Source organism: Fusarium oxysporum, chromosome III (genome assembly GCF_013085055.1).
Source record: "Fusarium oxysporum Fo47 chromosome III, complete sequence".
Taxonomy (NCBI): Eukaryota; Fungi; Ascomycota; class Sordariomycetes; order Hypocreales; family Nectriaceae; genus Fusarium; species Fusarium oxysporum.
Genome location: NC_072842.1, coordinates 4849282 through 4873383, shown reverse-complemented (window position 1 = coordinate 4873383; position 24102 = coordinate 4849282). Strand labels below are relative to the sequence as shown.

Sequence of the window (24102 nt, the reverse complement as noted above, 5' to 3'; positions counted from 1 at the left end):
CGGAATTAAATTACATCCGATCATCAATCACAGCTCTTAGTAATCACTGGCAAGGATGCTTGCTTCTCCACAAAGTTCCACTTGTTGATACACTCAACCGGGGGTCAATTGATGCTAACACTACTGTTGAAACTACTGTCCCCAAGCCTCAAAGAGAAGGTCCTTGATCTTTCGTGCCTTGACCTCAGGGAATTCCTGATTGAGCGTACGCTCAGGCTTGAGGTCAAACGCCCCCTCAACGAACATGCGGCCAAAAGCAGCAAAAAAGCCCTGCAGCATCGGCTTGGGGAAGAAGGGATACATGTGCGGGTGAGAGGGCAGCTCCGTGATTTTACCGGCCTTGAGGTCCTCGATCGAGTCGTGTTTGACGGTGAACTTGACACCCTTGGCCTCCTCGGCGTATTGCACGAATTGATTCCACGAGACCTTGTCCCCAATGATATAGGACTCCTTGTCCCACTTAGGCGCCCCAACGAGCACCGCGACAAAGCGTGCAACGTCAAAGGTGTGGGTAAAGGTCACGAGCTCGTTGCCAGACCCAGGAATAGCGGCAAAATCGTTCGCAATGTCGACTACCAGAGCGAGAGGGCTTTGGTAAGACTTAACCTTGGGGAGCACCCAGTAGTCAGCAAAGTAGCCGTTGTACACAGCAGTGTACTCGAGGGTCGACGTTGCTTCTAATGCAGCAATGATGTTGAGCTTGGCTTGAGCGATGGGGAAATAAGATGCGATCCTGTCCTCGCAGTTAAGTTTTGTTATTCCAGAATCTTAGGAGCACGGCAGCACTGACTCTTCAGTGTACTTGACGCCCCAGATACTAGGGATGTATCGTTTGGTAGATGCCGATTTCTCAGCTGCCTTGATCAAGCTCAGCTCAGCCGAGACGTCGTCCATAGAGTTAATGGTGGATATGACAGTCTCAATGCTGTTGGTCTCAAGCGTGGCTGCAAGCTTATCGACGTCGGTGTAGTCCACGGCGATCACCTGGGCTCCTTGTACATCTTTAGCCTGACAGATGTGTGAGATGTCTTCTTGCCAAGCCTTGTATTGCGAAATATTTACCTCTCGAGCCAGGGCCACCACGGTATGCTGACCCTGTTCAATAAGTGCTTCAACAATTGCACGGCCGAGCTTTCCGGCGCCTCCAGCAACAGCGATGATAGCCATGGTCTTTGTGTTTTGTTTTTCTGCTTCTTCTTTCGAAAAAGGGGTATGTCTGTCGATCCAGGAATAGTCAAGAGGAGAGAAGATGATGGTTCTCAAAATTATTCTAGGTGGTACGGAGACCGTTCATATAACTACGTGGTAGATATGCGAGTGAAACATCGGTAGTATAATACAACCGACACACTGGGATGGACATTAGTAACTGGCGCGCGGTTGTGTGGATAGCAGGCTACTTAGTAAAGCAAACGATGATAAATAAATGCCGCCTCGGAATTAAAATACTCCCGGGACTGCGTTCCAGAACCATCCCGGAAGCAAGTCAAGGGTTGCGGCAGTTGCCGAACCTTAAATTTGTGGGTATTGGTCATGTAGGCTCCGATTAATGCCTAAAATAAAGAGGCTCAGGAACAAGAGGCATATCGAATTGGCACTTGATGTAGCCATGGTACTTTGTCTGTGTTGGAAATGTCTGACTACACTCGCAGAATCTGCACGTGTCTTTCCGTGGCGCACACCAGCTGCATTGGGAGTCAACACAAGAGATTGCCTTGGAGGCCCGTGGAGACAAAAGTCTTGCTATGATGATATTTGCCACGTCTATTCTAGTAGCAGATCAACCAGGAGGGCAGTAGGGGGGTAGACAAATAACCACGCTAGGTGCCCAAATTACGAGATGAAAACGGAAGTCAGCCAACCAAGATCCATTGTCATTCCCTGGGTCATTGGTTATAAAAGAAGAAAGTCCAATATCCATCGTTCTCAAAAGAAACAACTCGAGGTTTCTCTGTCTTATCATGTTTCCATGAAAGCAAGGTGCAAGCTTCGGCAGACCCAAAGTGGCGTCAGGACTGCCATGCACATATCTCCTGGCCAAAGGTTAGTCAGAGTTGAGGCTGCCAACACAGGTCATGGGTTGTGAGTGGTTCAAAATCTTCCCATATTGACTTTTATGACCACCCCATATCGTCGATCTCCCCTTCATCAGCAGCACGTGCAGGTGTGAGGTTAATATAGGTGAGTTTGGAGAAAATGGGTAAGGCTACGAAATCGATGAGACAACACTACAAGCCAGCCCGGCAGTAGCCTGGTGACTTACGAAGGGAGGCTATCAGGGGAAGGTTTAACTAGTAACCACACGATGTAAAACAACTACCAACCCTCAAGGACATTGGCCTTAAGTAGATACCAGTTAATCGAACCGCAAAGCTTATGCTTGGGAGCATTGTGCCTTCTTGACAGCCAGCTCATTCGCTGGCCGTCAATGTGTAATTTGTTTTAGAGTCAGTTCTTTGTGGCAATGATTGCGGAACCTAAAATTAACTGACCTCATCACTAACGCCGATCACGCTTGCGAACCAGCTGATCAATGGTCTCTACCATCAGTTTTCATTGGATGGCTTGAGCAGGAACTCCCATTATTTGCGCTATCCAGGAGACGACGCTAATGCCAGCTGCTGCAATTGCTATACAGAGAGATACCAGAAACGATTGAGACCCTTGCCGACTACAATTTAAATCCTATACCTAGATCCTCCAATACACGGATTGCCACAGGACGCCCGCCGCCCCATACCCCGCCACCTGGATGCATAAAAGGGCCTGCGAGGTAAAGACCGCTGACGCCAGGAACTCGATATTGGGCCAAGGCAAGGGTAGGACGAGAACCGCCCATCTGATCGAAAGCCATTGAGAGGCCACAAATATCCCCTCTTTGGAAGCTGGACGTGTCATGCTCATGATCAAGGGGGGTCACCGCATGATAGCCCCGAATTTGATCAGGTGTCAAGTCCTCGACATACTTGGATAAGTACCGAAAAACCTTGTAGGTGACTTCATCCTTGATTGCATCCCATCCATGGAAGCCAACCTCAGCGTTGTCGGCTCGGACCATCACCACAGCATGTAGAAGCGATTTCCCTGGCGGAGCTCTCGTCTGGTCAGCGTTGGTGATGATAGAGGCCCCAATGATTAAGTCCTCGGGTATCTTGCCTTGATCTATCTCTTCGTAGCTTTTGAGAAGTGACTCGACACTCCCAGGACAGATGGTATTCATGACCACTTTGTTGGCTACACCGCCAGCCCGGAATCTCAGCGGCGACTCCATGGCTGCATGGACAACAAAAAGAGTATACTCAGAAAGTCTCGTTTCCTTTGCTGGAATTGTAACTTCTGGATCTAATCCATCTACAAGCCTGTCAAGGATGTGAGGGTGGATCTGGGCGACTACAGCTTTCCGGGCACGAATCTCACCGGCTCTTGTACGGACACCGATTGCGCGACCATTTTCGGTCACAATCTTGATGACTTCAGTGTTGAGGCGCACTTCACCTCCGTGGGCCTCTAGGGCGCGAATCACGGCCGCGGTGAATGCTGAACCGCCTCCCTGAGGTACAGCCAACCCGTATTTGTGTAAGAGACCAATAGCCATGTAGGCCATGACGCCTGTGCCTGGGGTCTTCGGGTGTGCCAGCTGTACTTCCGTAACGAATCGGAGAATGGCGACTTGGACTGTTGGGTTTTTGAAGTACTGCTCCACCACTTCAAGAGAGCTATTCTTGGCCGCAAACTCGACCGCTTGGGCTATCTCTGGGTGGGCCGATAGGTCTACAGGCGTTGTTGGTGGAACGAACATAGATGGCATGGATAGCTCGACAAACTTGGTGGCCAATGTAGCAAACTTCAAGTAGGCTTGGCCTTCTGCTTCGTTGGAGAAGTCTGTGATGGTGTCCACGGTCCGTTCCACATCATGGTACAGTGGAAGAACTCCATCTTCAAAGATGATTGCGTAGGCCGGTTCCAGTGGGAGATAGCGTAAGCCATACTTTGACTGAAGTTCCAGCTCATCCTTGGTTACGAGGGGGTTGGCCAGGATCATTTGATGGATGGCACTGTGTCGTTCACTGGTAAATCCTTCTTCTGCCATGGTCAAAGAGGCAACGCCTCCACCAGGATAAGACGCCTTTTCAATAACGAGAACTTTCTTGCCGGCCTTGGCGAGGTATGCCGCTGCAATGAGGCCATTGTGACCAGAGCCCACTACAATAATGTCATATTGGGGGTCTTTTGAAGAGCTAAGGTGGCCGAGCTTTGCATAGTTGTAAGCCATGATGAGGAATTGGTGAAGATGAGTATGGATATGTAGGAGATAGGAGACTGATCTTCAATATGTCTCTCCAAGGTCCTGACTACTTTATACACCTATTGGCGAACCCACAGAGTATTTGGCCTCTGATCCCGGTGCTCCGACCTCATTCAGACCTAAGAGGCATGCTTCCTGTTCTCGGAATTGCGGGGGTGGGGTTTAGCTCTCCATATTGCTGTTGGTAGTTGCGGGGTTGAGTCGGGCGCGGGAGATGCGTCAGCTTTTAGCCATATGACGGCATAAACTCTAGATAATATTTCCTAAAAGTCAGAACAAATTTTACGCGGCATACCGGTAGTTGCGAGGACTCGGAGGTATCTGTTACAAAAAATGACGAATTATAGGTCCTTCAAGCATATGTCTGTTGACCGGGACTGCTCGTTGGAGCCAGCAGTTCCATAGTACCCATATTTCTGAACTGTCGTGCTTACAGTACTTGCGGGATAGTAGATACACGAGTTTCCTACTTGGCTGCAGGGTAAACTCTTCAAGGCAGATAATTCTGGTTGGTGATGTGAGAAGGGTTACGCGGTTGCATTTGTAAATGTGTGAGTCTAGCTCACCTCCAGGGACATAAGGCAACTATAGCAAAGAGATTGGACTAAACAGCGTCGTCTTTTGTATAACTAGCTATGAGAATGTCCGAAATGACTCATGTCATCTATGATGTAACATTCTCATACACATATTCTAGATAAATCCCTGCAATGAAGGAAACCGGCAAATAGTCATACTAGTAATTCGATTGAGCTCTATAAGCTTGCTGACGGTACACTAAACCCTGGTTCAATTCCTTGGTTTACCCACGCCTTTAGCGATTCCTCAAAACCGTCAGAGACGTTAACAACATATCCCTCTGTGCTAACCAATTTATCAACTATCCTCCCCGCCACCAGATCTGCCGAGCGGCTTTGGGTTGTGACAAAGTTCACGAAGCCGCGGTGAAACTCATCAGAGGCGTTTCCTTTCAACTCATGGACTGAGTCCGTATAGGTCAGATCAGGGAATACCACACTGACTTTAATATCTCGAGGTCGAAGTGAAGTGGCCATGCAATATGACATGGAAACCTCGGCGCCCTTGGTGATACAATAGCCCAGCAAATTGTTGGCCACAATAGGCGGTGGAATGAAGGCATTTGGTGAGGCCGTGTTGACAACCCACCCTTCCCCTCGACTAATCATGTGCGGCAAAAATGCCTGAGCCATGCGTAAGTAGCCCAGAACATTGACGTCGAGTTCATGTCGAATGTTGTCTGGACTGGCATCAAGCACCCCGCCCGAGCGAACAAGAACCGCATTATTGTACACGATATCAGGGACACCGGCGCTCTCCAAGACGGAGGTTGCAAATGCCGCGACCGATTCGTCACTCGATACATCGCATTGGAAGGCGTAAGCTGAGAGCCCTTTGCGTTTGAGTTCTGCGACAGTCTCTTCCTGCGGTGCGAGTTGGATGTCTGCAAGCACGACAGTGGCTCCTAGCTCTGCAAACTTCACTGATACGGCCTGACCGATACCGCGGGCTGCACCCGTCACGACAACGACTTTGCCTTTGCAGTCGTACATGGTGAGGTAAGGTATGTAAACTTTTAAATGAGATATCTTTACGCTTAGGCTTGACTCTGTAGGATCTTGTCGACTATATATTTCATTTCTCTTCAGCCCCTGCAATTGGATCTTGTTGGTGATAAACAAACACGCCAGCGGAGGACATGCATACCAATGCCGCGCCAAGATACCGACTTGGGGTCACCTTCACGAGGAGTAACGATCTACCCGTGGGGCCGATGCCGATATGCGGGGTTGTTTGACCGTCCCGAGCTGGGTCTAGTGTGGTTTGCTCTGGTAGATAGAAAAAGGGGCCCGGCCAACATTTCCCCACGTTATCATCTTCCGCTTAGATTCCGACCCCCGCGTCGGAATGCCTCATACGAGAGAAAATGACTTTATCGTGTCCCGATTGCGATGCAGTCTTCGTCAGGACCGAGCATCTGCAACGCCATAGAACAGGACACATGGGACTGCGACCTTTTCCCTGCAATGAATGCAACGCCGCATTCTCTCGGAAGTGCGATTAGACACTAATCTCGGTAGTGACATCCATAGCTAACATGCATCGAAAGAGACGTCCTTATCCGGCACATGCAAATTCACGACCTCTCTGAGGTACCAGCCAAGCACCGCAGAACGACATATGTCGCCAAGGCATGCTCGCAGTGCGCCAAGTCAAAGCAACGCTGCGATGGTCAACTACCCTGTAGTAGATGTACATCGAAGGAGCTAGACTGCTCATATGCAAAGTCAAGAAACCGACGTGCGTCCCAGAGCACGCAAAGCTCTGTCGTCGATCAAGGTAAAACATCAGTACCCAGCGTTCCAAATCAAGCGCTGCAAAATGCGGCCACTTCCTCGCGTTTGGAGAATCAGCCAGAGGTCAACCCTGTGCAGTTTGGGGATTGTTCGGAAATGGGTAACGCTCCACTCCCGTTCTGGTCATCAAATGACGTGGAAACAATCACTCCTCTCTTATCTCAGCCACCACTGGTCCTAGACCAGAATCTTGGGTCCGTTTTTGATACTCATGGAGACTTTCAAGGTTTTGGTTTCAGCAACATAGGAGCTTTCTTGGGCCTGGAGAGTTATCGCTCGCTTGTAGATGAAACCCCAAGCCTATCATCCCTGTCAGCTCCTGATTACTCATTGGCCGAGACAACAATTCCTCAACATGTTGCTCTAACGCAAGAAATGCCAGCGTCAGCTCCCAGTGAACCCGCTGTGGAGGGTCTTGAAACAGAAGCCCCGGCACCGACCTTCACCCAAACGTTCAAGTCCCCTGATTCCTCACATGAAAGGTCAAGTGACGTGAACGTCTCAATATTCAATGAAGGCATCTCCCAAGACTATGATGTGTGGCGAGCAGAAGATTACTGCCATGTGCCGCGTTTGACCGAGGACGTGTACGAAGAAATGACTAAGCATTTTGCACGCTACAATAGTGACGACGAATATTGGACTCCTTTCACTTGCAGAAACTTTCCACCAATAACTCATATTAACACCTTCATACAAGTATATTTTGAAGAGTTCCACTCCCTTCTCCCGTTTCTGCACAGAGCAACCTTTGCCCCAACCAGGGACAAATGGATGTTGTCTCTTGGCATTGCTGCAGTTGGCTCCATATTCTCTAGGGCAAAAAACTCGAGAACCACTATCTATGATTTACAAGAGTTCCTCCGACGAGCCATACATGTCCAGGTCTGTCCGTCAAATGATGAGTTTATATCCCAGGCCTTAACGTTACCACCAGGTTGAACGCGTGCGAAACTTGCTGCCAGATGTCTCCTTGGTGCAGGCAGCTCTTCTCAATCTACTTGGCATAATGTTTTCCCCACAAATGTTGTTGTGTGAGGCTGTCCCTACCACGATGACTCTCATCGAGACCTTGTGTCGAAAGATGGCGTGCTACACCAATTTTGACGAGTTTGGTCGACCACTTGAAACAAAAAGTTTGGGCTATGACAATTGGGCCGAATGGATCAAGAAGGAAAGCCTGCAGCGCCTCTTTTACTCGCTTTGGGTAAGCCAGCATACGGAAATATAACCATACGATGAAATGCCAGGACTGATGACATACAAGATTCTCGATTGCCAGCACAGCTGTTTCTGGGCAGGCCCTGGAATAATTACTCTAGATTGCCTACAGTTACCAGCGCCTTCACACCCGTCACTCTGGGAGGCATCAAGTCAAGAAGCATGGCTTAAAAATCGAAATACCTGTAAGTTGGTTTAACAGAACAAGTCACCGAAGTTTAGCTGAAAGCTGGATGATTTAGCATCTTACAACGCTCTGCCTTTTCGAAGCGTGCTTCTCGAATTTTATCGCACTCAAAAGATTCTGAGCCCTGACCCTTTCAACATACTATTACTGAATATTGGAGTCAAATATCATGCCGAAAAGCTTCATCGTGCTCCAATCTACCTAAATATCCTCCAGGAACATACCGAGGCGCTACCACCAACAAAACTCTCTGGTGCCGTTCAAAGTCTCTCCCACCTACTATCAATGTTCATCTATTTACCCGTCCGAGAACTTTATGCATTTACGGGCTGGCGTGTGAGCAGTAGCCAGAGGGCCATTAATAACACCAAGTTGCGTACCTGGATACAAAGCAAAACCGAAGCACGTGCCTCTCTTATGCACGCCTGTAAGGCTTGGTCAATGATTCGCAATAGGAAAACAGGGTCACAGCATGAGACAATGGGTTTCTTGCTCGCAGCAGTCATGATATGGGCCTGGATTGAGTTGGGTAAAAAGCCAGAGGTGGAGGACCTGAACTTATTGGTAACTGTTCGGTTGGATCAGGGCACAGACATGCTAAAAGCATGGATAACTCAAAACAATGACAGCCGTCTTTATCTCGGTGGCGTGGGTTGTCTGTGGGAAGAGGGAGCAAGCAGGAGGCTGATACATGAGTCTACAAAAACACTTGAGGGTCTTGACTGGCCACTGGCTCGAGTTTTAGCATTGAACTTACGAGAGCACTACAAGAGTTACCCAGATAAAAGATTTCAAGGATAATAAAGCTTCGAATTACATTAGTTACTCAAAACCCTATAGAGCTAAAGTGAGGATCTCTATTCCAACAAGTATCGATCAAGAGGCCTTATTCTCTTGGGTTATACAGGTAGATCACTTATAAGAAGTCAAAAGCAGCTTTATAGGTTTCAAAATCTGCAACATTTTCTGACAGCAACTTACCGCCTCATGGTTTCGGTATCTGATGAGGATCCTTTGCCATACAGCCCAGAACTAGCGATGGCTACTGCTTGTGAAAGGCCCCCGGCGTTAAACGCTAGGAGACTATCCTTGCGGCTGTTGAAGCACTGGGCAATAAAGAGCACCTAATCGTTCCTTTTGGAACTGATGTTGCTCCTCAGACAATAGATTGCATTGATGCTACCACATATCGAATATAGAATGAAGACAAGAATGAAACCCCTGTCAAGGCCGTTCCCAGGCGCAGCATAACTCCTTATTGCACTTAGAAAACTCCATTCTGGTTTTTCCACTCTGACTTAGGAGGAACAGGGGTGACTGTGTCCCAGTGCTCCGTAAAAACTCCATTCTCATATCGAAGTATCTCAACCACTCTTACGCCGTCAGTTCCATCACCAGTCTCGACATGATTGTGGGCAATCACGTAGTTTCCGTCCACGAAAATGCGCTTCCAGTTGAATTGGAAAGGTCTGTTGGGCTCTCTGGTTTCTCTCTCGGCAAACTCGATGATTGAATCCACTCCAGTTCCAAGCGAGGGATTGTGCTGGATGTAATCCTTAGAGACCAGCTCACGGGTGCGATCGTAGTCATGGTACACGAACGTGGCTAGGAAAAGCTCAATGAGTGCTTTACCAGCTTTAATTTGTTGAGGAGTCTGCGGAGGCTGATCTGTAAGATGCTCTTTCCAGATCTTGTCGACCTCGGCTGAGTATTTGTCTCTTGACATGGTGAATAATTGCAAGTAATATGCGAAAAGAGCTTTGAGGTATAAGTGATGGTTGATCTGGAAAGGTTTCGAAGGTGAACTGAGTGGCGAGTCAAACTGATCCTATTTAAACTTTGTAAATCTAATGAAGCTTCATGTGCATGGTAATATCCCTGCTCTAACCTCAAACGTCGTTGAAGATACCAATGCCTATAGGGAGGCCCGTGAAAAATGGGTGGGGCCGAAGCAATTCCGATTGATTTGTTATGCAGCAGCACAAACAGTGGGACTGAGACTTACTGAGTCAATTCTCTCTTCTGCGTGGAGCCGAGTCAGCAAGATCCCGATCATTAGTAAAGTATTGTCGGAATCCCACGCGGGGCCCCACGATATCGGGATGGAACCTTACCCATACGAACACGACGCACGTGGTAAGCGACCTACTTCTGCACTCAATCAAGTATCTCGCAGCCTATCTTGACAGTTCTGCAGTATATAGTCACTGTCAAGTAATTTTAAATCTGATATGCCTCTATTTAGGTTACGTCAAGAGTTGTTCCATCTGATTTGGTAATTATATTTTCAGCCATGGATCAATTTGAACCAAAGTTACACAATGAGGTGTATCCATTCGTTCACCCCGTCAAATTCAAAACCTCACTACGAGGCAAAGTGACGCTCCTTACAGGCAAGAATTAATAAACACTACCCTTTGTTCTTTTTATAATGCTGACTTGAGATTCTTAGGGTCGACTGGTACAATAGGTTGGGCAATGGTAGAATGCTTCTTTGTCGCCGGAGCCCACCTGATCCTAACTTACAACCGGAATAAACCTTCTCTCGATTTTCTGAATCGATGTCGCGCTCTCGGTGCCGCAGCTGCAAAACCTATTCATTGCAATGTGTCAGATCTGGACAGCTGCCAGAATCTCATCAAGCAAGTAAGTAATAGCCTGACTGGGATTGTGTCCAGCGGTTAGCTAACTGAACCTCAAGCTGGACAGTACTGTGGGCAAAATTGATATACTTATCAACAATGCAGGGGTGGATAGTATAGGACCGGTTTGCTTACAACTATTCCGAAACCTCTGGCTTCGCTAACACATTTGACCATCCAGATGCATGTTAAAGACCCCGCGGCTATCATCAAAGACTTGGCTATCAATTTACATGGCCCGTTGTTCTTGATGCGTCTCGTCATGCCAGACTTTATCCAGGCCGGACGTGGTACCATCATCAACGTAGCCTCCAGGGGCGGGACAGTTGATCTCCCCTTTAACACCACTTACAGTACTAGCAAAGCCGCATTGATACGACTTACTAGCTCTTGGCAGGCTGAATTGCAACTGGGAGGCCATGATGGTATTCAATTGTATGCCATTCATCCTGGTGCCGTACCCTCACAAATGACCTCCGCAGGTATTTTACTCCTGTTTGCTATCCCATCTGCTGCCCTGCTAACTGTTTCTCAAGTACATCCAGAGGAGATAATGGGCGAATATTCTCACCTCGTAAAAGGAATGGCTCAAGTGTTGGAGAACTTTAAAGATTCTCCTTATCTAAGCGGAATGGTATCCGTGGCTTTAGCAACTGGTATCGCAAAAGACTGCTTAAATGGCAAATATTTTGATGTCCAGCAAGATCTAGGGGATGTAATAGCCCAGGCTTCGGCTCTCAGGGATAACTCAGACCTTTACAAGATGCAAGTAGCATTTCTCGGTGATTTGCCAAATAATGGGGGGACAGAGAATATAGCTCCAGAGAAAGCTTTTAACTTTCCTGGATATTGATTTACCTGGCCTGTGGCCTCAGACGTCTCATAGCAAGCCTCAAAGCTAACAGCTTTTTCGTTACACCTCATACCTTAACGACAAACGATGATAGAGACGACTCATATTCTGAGCTGTTCCTGTAAAATACTACATCGTCTATTTAGAGCTTTGCTACAAATCCATTATCCTTGATAACCATATTCTTGCTGCTGCCGGTGGTTATGTCTCGTAGCTTGCGTCTTCGGATTTTGCTGGGACAACTTCTATTCCCTGAGTCAATTATATGTATTAAACCTTACTAGCTAAATTAGCCTCTTGATTTTTCAAGCTTGCAGCTTCACATAGCTCCCTTAACCCATTGCTACTATACTCTATCTGGTCCCTGAAAAAGATACTTGGGCCAAAAATCTCCACAGCCAATCCATAGTTCTCAGCTCCGGACACATGTTTCCCCGTCGAGTCTGTATAGCTCTCGCCTTTGATGAGACATTCAACAGTTGACACCACAGCTTCCACTGGGGTCAGATGTTCATCCGGAAAAGAGTTCATCATCTCGTTTGTGAGCAGGTTCGTGCGAATGGTGCCCGGGCAGATGGCGTGTATTCGAATCCCGTCATCAAAGAATGGGTAGGCCACGGATCGCATGAACCCAAGCACACCAGCCTTCGAGGCAGTGTATAGGGGATTGAATTCTTGTGCGTACTTTATGATGTCAGCCCAGTGTGTCTTCCCTTTAGGGGTGATGGTTCATACAAAGCTTGCAATACTGGCGGTTATCACTATAACGGGATCCTGGCAAGGATTGTCCGAGACTAGGAAATATTGCCTCGCAAGATATGAGGTAGCCACAACAGCCTTCAAATTGATATCAATACTCAACTGTCGCGGCTCCGGTGGTGGAAGCGAGTCCGCCTTGTCATAAAAGTTGTCGAGCCCGAGAATGCCGGCATTAGCAAAGACAAAATCGAGTCTCCCTTCAGATATAAAAATTCTGTCAAAGGCAGAAGACAAACATTTATATGAGTTCACATCAGTCTGAGTGAAGATCAGGTCCGGGTTTTGGCGCGTAGCTTCTGCACCAGCAGACTTGTTGAGGTCCAGGATATGAACGTTCCAACCAGCGGCAGATAGAGATATGGCCGTAGCCAGGCCCATGCCCGAAGCACCTCCTGTAATGATTGCGACTTTTCGGGCAGACATTCTTAGGTGTCTTGGAAGTAACAGATTAACCTCTGATGGCAGAAGTTTGAATAGCTTATCGGCAAAACAAGCCAAAAATAGTTATTGTTGGTTGGGCTTGACTTGGCATTTCATAGTGTTCACTAGATACCTGTTATAACAAGATTAAATCCATGATCAACATGAAGCCGGAATTAGACAGCGCGGGGAAAATCTGGGGCCGAGTAGCTAAAATCAGCAATCCCCGAGGTTCACCAACGCCTCACGGTTTGGATCATCCACGGGATCTATTTCCGCAGCCGTTTCCGCGACAACATCGCTTATTACTATTGCTAGATTGATTGTATTCCCTTGTCAGGACACACTCCCAACAACTGGCATGATGAAAGCTGAACCCCATGTTGTGAAACATAACAAATGGCACACGCAGACAATACATCACCGGTTACTAGTGGACTAGGAGCATTATGATTTTGTATGCAAACTCACAAAGACTAGGGGCATCACGCTGATGGGCATTAGGATGCCTTGCGAGTTTTACAAAGGTCTAATTGTGACTTTTCAAGAGCTCTGGGGAGATGCTGAATATTACATGACTCATTTCTTCGACTGACTATTCATACTCTATCTAAACCCACAGATTCACATCAAGCTAGTCACATTGCAGCGCCGGTTATCAAGCCTTTCCCACTACCCCATCCTTTTTAATGTCGTCGAGAAATTGATCACTAAAAGGATAGTCCGTATAACCTTCCGATGCCATGGGCGTATAGAAGGTTTCACGGTTGTATTTGTTGAGCTCCAATCCTCGCTTGATTCGGAATGGTAGATCTGGTGTTGAGAGGAAGTATCTACCAAATGAGACGACAATATCCTTACTTGGGTAGTCCTCATCCACCAGCGTTCGTGCTGACTCGGGGGTGAATCCTCCAGCAATCAAAAGAGGTCGATCCCAAGCTTCGATGGCAAACGTCAGCTGGTCGGAACCCTCGACATCTTGGGCGCCGGCAATTCTGGACTCTATCAGATGCAGATAAGCGAGCTTGAACGGCTTCAGCTTCTCGATGACATCCTTGAACTGAGGGATCGGATTCTCCATTCGCATGTCGTTAAAAACACTCCAAGGGCTGAAACGTATGCCTGTGCGTTCCGAGCCGACAGCATCGCAAACGGCCTGGACTACCTCGATAGCAAATCGAGAGCGATTCTCAATGCTACCACCATAGATATCAGTGCGGTTGTTGCATTTATCTTGGATAAATTGATCGATAAGATATCCGTTCGCCCCATGGAGCTCAACGCCGTCAAAGCCAGCCTCGATGGCGTTCTTGGCGGCTTGAGCATATGATTGAGCTGTCTCATGAATCTCAGGGAGGGACAGAGGTCTTGGCTTAGGGTGATCCGAATCAACGGGAATGTCGCCAGAGCTGCGGAAGACGATACCCTCCTTCTCTGCAACTTCAAGAGAAGCGGTACGGCCTAGAGCCCAAAGTTGACAAAAGATGTATCCACCCTTGGCGTGGACGGCATCTGTAACTAGGCGCCAGGCCTTGATTTGTTCCTGATTGTAGATGCCAGGAGCATTGGCATAACCGCCATGGTCCGGGGAGATAAATGTTCCTTCTGATATCAATAACGTACCAGGCGTTGAAGCTCGTTGACCATAGTAGTCTTGGAATGAAGGCTGAGGCACATGGTCATCCGATGCTCGATAACGGGTCAAAGGACACATGGCAATGCGATGCTGAGGTGTAATATTGCCAATTTTGATTGGCTTGAAAAGCCGAGACCCAGCCAAGCTCTTGGTCTCGGTTTCATCATTGAATGTGGTGATTGGGGCAGCTGCCATGGTGCAGGGGGTGACGAATGTTTGATTAACGATTGGCTTTGGTTGTTTAGCCACTGTATCTCACTCGAGGAGCAATATATAGCCAATATCCAGCTTGAGGTCTGCTCAGGAAAGTTTGGCTTAACAAATGCCAAGCTGTGCTTGTGGAGCACAAACCCGACCAATCACCCTTGCAGCATGTGAAAAGGACATGACGCGGATGCTATCCCTGCTCCCTAAGCAAACGTTATCTTGCTAATGTGACCTGACTCATTGACATCCGTAATGCAAGAGCCACGGAAATAGATCCCGTGGAAATGACACGCGCTCGTTAGCGACTGATAACAGTGGCGTTCGCCGTTTCTTATCGCGGTTAGATCAGCAAGGCGTCACCGAAAGTCTAAACCTGGGGTAGATGGGGTCACGCGGGGAAAGATAGCATTTGCGGAGAGAAGGATTCTGTTTGCTGGGGAATCCTTGCAGTGTATCAAGGATCTAGAGATAATAAGTCTTGTTGAATTGGTACAGATCCAGACTATTGGTGCCTTACTATGACACGATAAGTAGACAAGTCTCGCCCTTCTGTGTTGCCAACATTCTCAAGGACAGCCTCACCTGTCAACCCGTACTCCTCAGATCATCCCTCCTCCAACCTTCAAACATGTTGTCCAATTACAAGTCCAAGATCCAAGGAAAGACGATCAAGCGCCTTCTTTCCACAAGCTGCGCTATTGTATGGCCCATATCCAGCATATTTGACATCGCATTCTCTGACAAGTCACAGTCCTTCCTACTCTACGGTTACGATGCAGGAGTCCTTGGTGGAGTCCAGGAGACCAAGCCTTTCCTTCATGCCATGGGAGTGAGTAATAATCGTCTATCGAACGAAATGAAGCATATTTTTCTCATCATCACCGCCTCAGAACCCTACCGGAACCTATGTCATCCCGATGATAGCCTCAGCATATACTCTTGCCGCTACAGTCTGCTCGCTTGCAGTTACCGTCATTGGCATGCCCCTTGGTCGACGCAAGTGCATCCTTCTGGGAAACGCGTTTGTTGTGGTTGGTGGTAGTCTCCAAGCTTCAGCTTGGTCTGTCCCTCACATGATAGTTGGTCGTATTCTTTGTGTGAGTACATGATACCCTGGTGTCGTTTTATACATACTAATGGTACTTCAGGGCATTGGTATCGGTGTAGGTTCCCCTTGACTCCTCGCAAACTCAACCTCGCAGTATAATAATCGACTCGAATAGTTCATCTCCTGTTCGATCCCTACCTATCAAGCTGAAATGAGCACGGAACAAGAAGAGCGAGGGCCCGCTGTCGCGGTTACATGTGTTTTCTTGGTCGCAGGTGCCGCTCTCGCGTACTGGATCGACTTTGGATTCACACGCATGGATAACCAGATCTCTTGGGTAAGCAGGCCTTCCTCAAATACTGCTCTTCTGGTGACTGAGCTGACCAACTTCAAAGCGCATTCCCATCGCGTTTCAAGTCGTTTTTGCCCTCCTCGCTGGTGGTATCATGCTGTTCCTCCCAGATACTCCTAGATGGTACTACGCCCGAGGTTTAGAGGCTGAGGGAGACAAAACCTTGTGCCAGATTTTCGACGCCGATATCCATGACGAGAGAGTACAGAACGTGAAGAGCTCTATTCTTACCAACATTGCCTTTGAATCACAGAACGAGAAAGGCTTCAATCTCTTGGATCTCTTTTGGGACTCCAGCGACCTTCGAGTTGGACGCCGTATCCGTATTTCTTTCCTTATATTGGCAATCCAGCAGATGATGGGTATGCTACTCCCTGACGTCTTATCTGTTCCAAAAAGACAACTGACATTCGCGTAAACAGGTATCAATCTTTCAGTCTACTACAGCACCGTCATCTTCGCACAGGTTGGCCTATCACCATTCATGGCTCAGCTACTGGCTGCCATTATGAACACCGCTTTTGCCCTTGGTACCATTCCGCTGGTTTACACTGTCGAGAAATTTGGTCGGCGAAGCATTCTACTGTGGTCCGCCATTGTCTTGACAATTTGCATGGTGATCTTTACCGCAATGATCGGTCTGCCTAACCGAACACTCGCTACTCAATGGACGGCTGTTGGTGCAATCTTTATCTATAACATGGTGTTTGGTTATGGATGGATTGGAATCTGTTGGCTCTATGGTCCAGAGGTAGGTTACAAGCTGAGTATGACATCTCTGCGGGCTGTATAATAACAATTCTTATAGATCGCGCCCCTCAAGCTTCGACATGCTGGTGCTGCTGCTGGAGCCTTCGGTGAATGGCTCTTCTCCTTCATCACGGTGTTTGCTGGCGGCATTGCCCTCCAGAAAGTTGGTTGGAAGATCTGGATCTGGATGGCCTTGTCTTGTTTTGCCGCCATCTTCTTTGTCTATTTCATGTGCCCTGAGGTATGCTCCAGTGTGACTCCATTAATGGAAATTTATGACTGACAGAAAATAGACAACCGGAAAGACCCTGGAGGAGATTGATGTGCTTTTTGCAAAGGAAGAGATCAAGCACACTATCTTGGCCGAAGAGCTCGTGATGCAGAGCCATGCAAAAGCTGAAAAGGGGGAAATGTCATCCTCCCACGTTGAGAACTCTTAGCCCATTGCCTTTTAAGATATCTCGAAGCTATCTGTTCTTGGCATTTGCCGCTATGGAGATTCTCTTGAGCTTTTCTTTATAGCATGCTGAAAGTTATTTTTACGTATCGAGTGGGACTCTCAGAAATAGACTCCTCATAGGCATTTAATAACTCTCCTACCTTTCAACATTGATCACGACTTTACTGTTTAATTCAATGCCTACCCCTGCAGGCAAAGGCACCGTCTGTTTAAACTTTGCCACAGCCAGTCCCGAAGAATTCCTCCTCTTACTTACTTCTTCCATTCCAGCGAACCGTAGTAGTTCTAAGTAATCTTCAAATAAAGCTCTTTCAAGACCGTAGTATCCTATTCCGCCTTCTCCAAGTAACCCTTGAGCAAAAGCCGCTGTAAGAAATTAGTGTAGTTGAAAATGTGATCTCTTGACCACGCCAGAGGGTCAGGTAAACCCTGTAATACCCGGCCGGGGAAGCGAGCGCACTCCGTGTTTTTGTGGCATGGTTGACTCGCAGGCTCTCATACTGCCCGAAATTGGTAGCAACGTCACTGTGGTCTCGCATATCAAAGCCATCAGGCAATTTAGCTAGCTAGTAGCCATCTTCGATTGCAATACCCAACCCATACGCATAGGACAAGACAGGATAAACAGAATCGTCTATATAGATAGATGATATCCCTTTTGGCTTACTCCTTTAGGTATTCTCTTTATTCATTCTAAAGTAATGTACCTGGGTAATGAAATCTGTTACTTCTATAAAGCGTGGCATAGGGTCGGCCCAGCCTTTAATAATGCTAGAAACGTGGGCTTTAACATCCTTAGGTATTTACTTGCCTATCTGTAAGGGCTCCACAATCCACCACTCAAATCCTGGTTTCCCTTGATGAATCATTTGGAACAGCCAGGCCCGGTGTTGCCCGTCGTGAGAGACATTGCCACGCTTTTGCTCGATTCCGGGGATGAGGTCGCACCAGGCAAGGTAGAGTCTAATCCCCAAAGGTTTGTGATTTGTTATCCAGCCCTTGATAACAGGGGGAATCGCAATCCAGGGCCTGTTTTCTGTGCATTGTAGTCCGAGACGAGTAATAGATGGATACGGCCAAAAGCTACCTTCGCGGGACATGGAGCTGGGCGGAGAAAGTTGTGAATTGGATTACTCTACACTGAATAAGGAGGAAAGGCAATAGTAATTGTTAAACCCTAACTATCACTACAGTATCTGCCCTATTTCAGAGTCTTGATATCCATCCCATCCTTGCCACCAAGTGACCGAGGCGCATCTCCTACAACCAAATTCTCATAACCCACCATGTATGTCATGGGCAGTGCCATGAATCTATTGCAGTCATCGCTCAATGCTGCAGCATACTCTTTACTGTTGTAGAACGCCAGCCAGTCATCCCAAGTCTTGACCCAAAGCTGCGCGCAACCGTCATAGTCTAGAAATCCTTCTCCTAAGCTCTTGGCTCTGTCCTTCATCTCCGGGGTTTGATGGTGCTGTACTATTCTTAGGTTCTATAGTATAGACTTGGTTCAGTGCTGAGACTCACCTGCGCATATCGAACGATGTGGTCTCGGAAAGCATGCGTGGCGACAGCTAAGTCAGCATGGACGGTCTGCCAGTGCCCGAAGAACGTATCGTGGTCGATTGAATTTATCTTTTTGAAGAAGACGGAGACTTTGATACAGGGCTGGAAGTTGGGTTTGGAGTTATAGTCCAGTTGAGGATGAGTGAACTCATGGTCGATCTTCTGCCAGGGCATTGTTGAGTTGGTCTCGGTGAGTGTGAATGGTCTTTGGTGGTTGAATGAACAGGTGATAGTTAATGTTTGATGTCAGATTGAACGTCTCCCATGTTAGTGTTTATGACGTTACTGACTATATGGGCACTTGGGCGGCAGACGGGCGCAGCGGGGTAGCATCAATTGCGGGGTTGACGGAATTAGAATCCGGGGAAGTTTCCCGTGGAACCTTTCGTCACTGGGTCAAGGCTCGTGGTGATTCAATCTCAAATCGCTTCCCTCGAGTCAAATTGAGTATGACGCATAACAATCCGGAATTCCATTTCCTGTAACATGTTCAATGAATTTGGCCTACCCGGAATCTGGGGCATACTCATGTGGGAAGTGACAGATCAGGAAGGGTCAAGACTCAATGCTAGCTGCAAGGACGAGTGTCAGATTTTAACCAGGGCATGTCATCTTGGACGATGGACAAGGAGCTAAGGTCTAGATTGCGAATATCCTTATCCAGAAGGAAGAACATTTCACCTAACGCCGTATCAAACATTGTCTATTTGCCGTCAAGGGCGGAAAATGAGATATCTTATCAAGGTATACAGTGAACCATGAGGTTGAATGAGGGCACAATGTCCCATTATGTTTATTTACATATCTTATGGAGATTAAATCTTTCCACGCTCCAAAAACCTGGTAGGAATATCCACCGGCTTGCATCTCAGATATTCTGCCACGTTCTTTCCCAACACATCATAAGTTGAGCTAGAAGCTACACCACGATCAAGATGATCCTTCAGCAGGAAATGGACAGCTGAAAGAAAATGTTAGTGAAGGTATATAGTGCTTACCAAGGACACATACCTGAAATGTTTGGAAGTTCAAAACGGAAGATAGGTTTACCAGTGTCGTCGTCACCCAACAGCTCTCGAATCTTATTCACAGTGAGAACACTTCGGAGCCAGTCCCATTCGTCAGTGTTTCTAACGAAGAATCCGACGTTGGCATCTGATCCTTTGTCGCCTGAGCGAGCATGGACGATGTAACCGAGAGGAGCCCTTGTGGTTGGTCCAAAACTAGACAAATCGATGGGAGACGTGGTCTCATAGGTTGACTGCTCGTATAAAAAGTCCTGAGTATCGGTCGGTGCTGCGATTGGAATCTCTAGTCCCTTTTCAGGAACATGAGCGACGTGCGTGATGTCTTTCTGCGGGAGAAGGGCAACAAAGTATTCGTAGTATGGCTTAGGGACCGCTTGTCGAGCATCCACTGCGAATGTCGCACCAGGGTACGATTGCATAATAACATCTGTCACCGGACGCAGGAAGTTTGCAGTAGAGAGGGCCTCTTCGGTTCGTGACTGAGCAAAGATGCGTACGTCAACGGTAGCAGCATCTTGGCTCCTTGGGTTCTCGGGACACCGACCGTTAACGCGAAACTTGAGGCAGTGAAACTTGGACTCATCGAGCATAGCTCGGACTTGCCTCTCGAGCAGTGCGGCCTTTTCCTCGATATCCAGACCGCAAAGGAAGTAATGTGCTTCGGCTTGATAACCACCTTTTGCGGTCATGCCAACCTTTGTAGTGGGAGGTGGCTTTAGACCGCTCACGTTGTGTACGAATCTATCGTCGTAGTTAGTAAAGTACTCAGAACGATGGAAGTATGTTTGGCGCTTACACTTTGTCCTTTGCAACCTGTTCTAACTTGATGTTGTCAAGCTTGGCTACTACGTCGGAGTTGTAATACAGAGGACCTTGGATCTCATAAAGGAGCTGTGCCTTGCAGGTATCGACAGTAACTATTCCATCTCGATCCTTCTGCTTGGTGACATAGAAGTCACCATTGCTTTGCATCTCGACGATGGGAAAGGCGAGATTTGTCGATTCACCAGGCAAGTCTTTGAAGCCGGTAAAGTTGCCACCGGTCACGTATGTCGAGCACTCGATGAAGTGACCAGCAACGAATGCCGACGCGAGTTGCTGGTAGTCTTCTCTCTTCCAGCCAAAATGGTAGGCTGCGCATCCGATAGTGGGTGACGCATCTGCAACTCGACCGCAGAGGACAATATCGGCCCCGTGCTTGAGGGCCTCAACAATGCCCCAGCCACCCAGATAACACTGGGCGTAGATGGGATCCAAGCCCCAGTCCGAGAGATTTCCTCCTATTAGAGATGAGGAACAGTTGAGGAACACGCGGGAGATCAAAGCTTACCATGTGTGAGACTCTTGAAAGCATCGCCCTTGTCAATGGCCTTCTTGACAACGTCAAAAACCTCGTCTCCGCCAATCCAAGCAACCTTGAGACTCAGACCGGCGGCGGCAATCTTCTCCAAAACAACGTCGTGAAGTTTCTTGGTGTCGCTGGCACCAGCATTGACCACAAGTCTGGCCCTGCTTGACGCCAAATGAGGCAGTGCGGGATCCAGAGCCTCGAGGAACGAAAGCTCGAATTCGTCTGTAGAACCTGCACTGTCAACCTTGCCTCCTCCTCTTGTGGTCATATTGTACTCTGAAAGCCAATCGCCAACGATAAAGTCAACGTCCTCATTTTTGGCTAGGTCAGCCAGCGCGTGGCGCCGGTCGGTCACTGAGCCAGAGGCTGAGGCAATTCGTAGCAGCTTGTCGGTAATTGAACCCATGGTTTGAACCTGATGATAGTTATTCTGTGCTGCCAGAAGATTTTTCGCCCTTGACCGCTAAAAGATATCGTTTATGTAGAGAAGGTTGCATGATAATCGTCATAATGGTTCGGTGGCTCACGGGTCATACACCGTGGACTTTGTTTCCATGTCCGAGGCAATCTACGCTCCATCTCTGTCGGGATTACAAGGTGTTCCCTTCATTCCAGGAGGGGGCCAATTCCTCGGCAGTTGTAACTGAGTCATGTCTTCTTTTTTCAAGCGTGGCCAGCCCTCCGACTCAAAGCGGGGTTAGGCTCGAAGAGTGTAGACATGACAAAGGATTCCAAACTCTTTTTCACTTAGTGCTACTCCTGGGCACTTTTGTGGGTTTCCAACTGAAGGGTTGTATACTGTTCTGCATTAACTGGCAAGAACACAAACTCGACTTGGTACTTCACGGCAGCCTGGTAACACATTTTCCTGGGTTACTTAGATGTGGGGTTCCGTGGTCGCCATTATGGATAACCACAAGGTCAACTGCAGGCACAGATAACTTTAAGTGGGCGAAATATGATTTGTTTCAGAGGAATAGAAAGGAGCAGAGCATGCGATGTAATTGAACCCATTCCCTAAGCTATCTGAATTTGACCTTGTAATTAATTCCTTACCCTAGAGTCTTCCCCATGTGCTGCGAAAAATGATAGCAAACACTTTACACTAACCTAAATACAGTAAGTTGATCTGGCTATTGCTATTTTTATTACTAATAACAGCATGCCGTCTTAGTGTTCCCTCAGATCATAACAGATCCATTAAGGACGCCGCATAAATAATGCATAACTTCTGTACATACTGTAGCTGCCACCAGAAGCAAGTGGACATAAACCGGTAACATCCACTACAGCTTTGGTTTTGTCTCGCTCGTCCAACCCATTTCCAAAGGATCGGCCTTTTGCAAATCATACAGCTGGAATAACTTCTCTTCCAAATCCTTCTGGACTTGTATCCTTGCCCTCACGTAATCTGCCCGTCGACTCTCCCTTCTACCTAGTTGTAGCATATGAACCTCATCAGGACCATCAACGAGTCTCATAGTCCGAGCGCTTGCCCACATGTATGCCAATGGTGTATCCTGGCTGACACCGGCGCCTCCATAAATTTGAATAGCGCTATCAAGGATCTTACAAAGCATCGAAGGGACAAGGATTTTGGCTTCTGAGATCTCTTTCAGGGCAGACTTGGCATCTGCCTTATCTATCTTGACGGCTGCGTTGAGGACGACCAGCCTAGATGCATCTATGCCTAGGCGAGCTTTGGCTACCTCGGTAGTGACATGCCCATGTTCATGAAGCATTTTGCCAAATGGTGTTTTCGATGGGTCATGAATACGATTCAAGATCAGATCGAGAGCGCGTTCAGCCTATGTTTTAGCGCACGTTAGCATCTCTTCTACATAGAATGAACGCTGGCCTGGGGATCTCTTACCGCTCCAATGCATCGCATAGTGTGATGAATTCTGCCAGGACCAAGTCGTCCTTGGATGATCTCGAAACCCTGGCCTTCTCCCAAGACGAGGCTGGATGCAGGAATACGAACGTTGTTGAAAGAGATATGTCCGTGACCGTGAGGAGCATCATCGTATCCAAACACTGACAGCATGCGGTGTACAGTGATACCAGCAGAACGCGCAGGAACCAATAAGACAGACTGTTGGCGATGAGTGTTCGGATTAGAGGGGTCCGTTTTGCCCATCACGATGTACAGCTCACATCTAGGATCGCCTGCTCCACTGCTCCACCATTTCTATCCAAAGTTAGACAACAGTCTGAATGCACAGGCCGCGGTGGTACTTACACTGCCATTCAGTATATACGAATCTCCATCGCGTTTCATTTCGAATTGAATGTTGGTGGCGTCGCTGGAAGCAACGTCTGGCTCAGTCATTAGAAAAGCTGAGCGGATCTTTCCCTCAAGGAGCGGCTCAAGCCATTCCTTTTTCTGTGCAGCATTTCCGAACTTGGCCAGAACTTCCATGTTACCTGTATCAGGAGCTGAGCAGTTCATAGCCTAAAGGGCCAAATGATGAGCTTCGTTTTTGCGCGACGTGCGAAGAGTTGGGTCAACATACCTCACTTGCGATTTGGCTTTTCCCCAATTGTTCAGCCATCAAACCGTATTCAAGATTGCTATAGCCACTGCCCTCTGCATAGTGACTCTTTGGTAAGAAAAGATTCCACAATCCTCTACGTTTTGCCTCGTATTTCAGGTCCTCGAGGATCCGTGGATGCGCAGCAAAACGTTCTCTGGGCTTGTTACCCAGCATCTGAGCGAAGACTGCATCAGCTGGAATGCATTTCTCTTGGACAAAGAGCTCGACTTCGTCCAGAGTTTTCTGAGCTTTCTTGCTGACTTGCTCAGAAAATGCAATGGGGATGCGTGCTGATGCTGGAAGGTCCATAGTGTTAATGACAATAGTTGGTCGTGATATTTGGTAGTAGGGGAAATCGGCCAACGCAATATACGACGGGACCGGCGCTCTATAATACCCGGGAC

At 47.8% G+C, this 24102-nt stretch overlaps 12 protein-coding genes across 12 annotated transcripts; 3 read left to right on the top strand and 9 right to left on the bottom strand.

Moving 5' to 3' along the window:
* Nucleotides 1-114: 114 nt before the first annotated feature.
* Nucleotides 115-1167, bottom strand: FOBCDRAFT_317659 (uncharacterized protein; the record flags this gene model as incomplete). Its single annotated transcript, XM_031177845.3, has 3 exons — nucleotides 115-733; nucleotides 791-1008; nucleotides 1063-1167. The coding sequence occupies 3 exons, from the start codon at nucleotides 1165-1167 to the stop codon at nucleotides 133-135; spliced, it is 924 nt and encodes a 307-aa protein (XP_031048978.3). The 3' UTR covers nucleotides 115-132.
* A 1504-nt stretch (nucleotides 1168-2671) lies between these two features.
* FOBCDRAFT_199423 (uncharacterized protein) lies at nucleotides 2672-4273 on the bottom strand (the record flags this gene model as incomplete). Its single annotated transcript, XM_054704019.1, has 1 exon — nucleotides 2672-4273. One exon carries the CDS (start codon nucleotides 4271-4273, stop codon nucleotides 2672-2674), a length of 1602 nt encoding a protein of 533 aa, XP_054559994.1.
* Nucleotides 4274-5061: 788 nt separating this feature from the next.
* FOBCDRAFT_129260 (uncharacterized protein) lies at nucleotides 5062-5877 on the bottom strand (the record flags this gene model as incomplete). Its single annotated transcript, XM_031177844.2, has 1 exon — nucleotides 5062-5877. One exon carries the CDS (start codon nucleotides 5875-5877, stop codon nucleotides 5062-5064), a length of 816 nt encoding a protein of 271 aa, XP_031048977.2.
* Nucleotides 5878-7735: 1858 nt separating this feature from the next.
* Nucleotides 7736-8890, top strand: FOBCDRAFT_131123 (uncharacterized protein; the record flags this gene model as incomplete). Its single annotated transcript, XM_059607879.1, has 3 exons — nucleotides 7736-7888; nucleotides 8015-8087; nucleotides 8145-8890. The coding sequence occupies 3 exons, from the start codon at nucleotides 7736-7738 to the stop codon at nucleotides 8888-8890; spliced, it is 972 nt and encodes a 323-aa protein (XP_059464578.1).
* Nucleotides 8891-9353: 463 nt separating this feature from the next.
* Nucleotides 9354-9815, bottom strand: FOBCDRAFT_199420 (uncharacterized protein; the record flags this gene model as incomplete). The annotated part of the gene is made up of 1 exon (XM_054704017.1): nucleotides 9354-9815. One exon carries the CDS (start codon nucleotides 9813-9815, stop codon nucleotides 9354-9356), a length of 462 nt encoding a protein of 153 aa, XP_054559992.1.
* A 567-nt stretch (nucleotides 9816-10382) lies between these two features.
* FOBCDRAFT_238424 (uncharacterized protein) lies at nucleotides 10383-11584 on the top strand (the record flags this gene model as incomplete). Its single annotated transcript, XM_059610210.1, has 4 exons — nucleotides 10383-10482; nucleotides 10542-10735; nucleotides 10791-10856; nucleotides 10913-11584. The coding sequence occupies 4 exons, from the start codon at nucleotides 10383-10385 to the stop codon at nucleotides 11582-11584; spliced, it is 1032 nt and encodes a 343-aa protein (XP_059464577.1).
* Nucleotides 11585-11726: 142 nt separating this feature from the next.
* FOBCDRAFT_238423 (uncharacterized protein) lies at nucleotides 11727-12766 on the bottom strand (the record flags this gene model as incomplete). Its single annotated transcript, XM_059610209.1, has 3 exons — nucleotides 11727-11836; nucleotides 11866-12268; nucleotides 12320-12766. The coding sequence occupies 3 exons, from the start codon at nucleotides 12764-12766 to the stop codon at nucleotides 11727-11729; spliced, it is 960 nt and encodes a 319-aa protein (XP_059464576.1).
* A 655-nt stretch (nucleotides 12767-13421) lies between these two features.
* On the bottom strand, nucleotides 13422-14594 carry FOBCDRAFT_271828 (uncharacterized protein; the record flags this gene model as incomplete). The annotated part of the gene is made up of 1 exon (XM_031177840.2): nucleotides 13422-14594. The coding sequence occupies one exon, from the start codon at nucleotides 14592-14594 to the stop codon at nucleotides 13422-13424; it is 1173 nt and encodes a 390-aa protein (XP_031048973.2).
* Nucleotides 14595-15234: 640 nt separating this feature from the next.
* Nucleotides 15235-17204, top strand: FOBCDRAFT_249212 (general substrate transporter; the record flags this gene model as incomplete). The annotated part of the gene is made up of 8 exons (XM_054704015.2): nucleotides 15235-15435; nucleotides 15497-15703; nucleotides 15755-15769; nucleotides 15830-15991; nucleotides 16050-16368; nucleotides 16429-16757; nucleotides 16815-16997; nucleotides 17050-17204. 8 exons carry the CDS (start codon nucleotides 15235-15237, stop codon nucleotides 17194-17196), a joined length of 1563 nt encoding a protein of 520 aa, XP_054559990.1. The 3' UTR covers nucleotides 17197-17204.
* A 1213-nt stretch (nucleotides 17205-18417) lies between these two features.
* On the bottom strand, nucleotides 18418-19009 carry FOBCDRAFT_317657 (EthD domain-containing protein; the record flags this gene model as incomplete). Its single annotated transcript, XM_031177838.3, has 2 exons — nucleotides 18744-19009; nucleotides 18418-18690 (listed from the first exon to the last, which is right to left on the bottom strand). The coding sequence occupies exons 1-2, from the start codon at nucleotides 18954-18956 to the stop codon at nucleotides 18418-18420; spliced, it is 486 nt and encodes a 161-aa protein (XP_031048971.2). The 5' UTR covers nucleotides 18957-19009.
* A 588-nt stretch (nucleotides 19010-19597) lies between these two features.
* FOBCDRAFT_317656 (uncharacterized protein) lies at nucleotides 19598-21647 on the bottom strand (the record flags this gene model as incomplete). Its single annotated transcript, XM_031177836.3, has 4 exons — nucleotides 21141-21647; nucleotides 20607-21090; nucleotides 19794-20551; nucleotides 19598-19743 (listed from the first exon to the last, which is right to left on the bottom strand). The coding sequence occupies exons 1-4, from the start codon at nucleotides 21565-21567 to the stop codon at nucleotides 19598-19600; spliced, it is 1815 nt and encodes a 604-aa protein (XP_031048969.2). The 5' UTR covers nucleotides 21568-21647.
* A 719-nt stretch (nucleotides 21648-22366) lies between these two features.
* FOBCDRAFT_179642 (acyl-CoA dehydrogenase/oxidase) lies at nucleotides 22367-24007 on the bottom strand (the record flags this gene model as incomplete). The annotated part of the gene is made up of 4 exons (XM_031177835.3): nucleotides 22367-22969; nucleotides 23035-23352; nucleotides 23404-23616; nucleotides 23678-24007. 4 exons carry the CDS (start codon nucleotides 24005-24007, stop codon nucleotides 22448-22450), a joined length of 1383 nt encoding a protein of 460 aa, XP_031048968.2. The 3' UTR covers nucleotides 22367-22447.
* Between the last annotated feature and the right edge of the window lie 95 nt (nucleotides 24008-24102).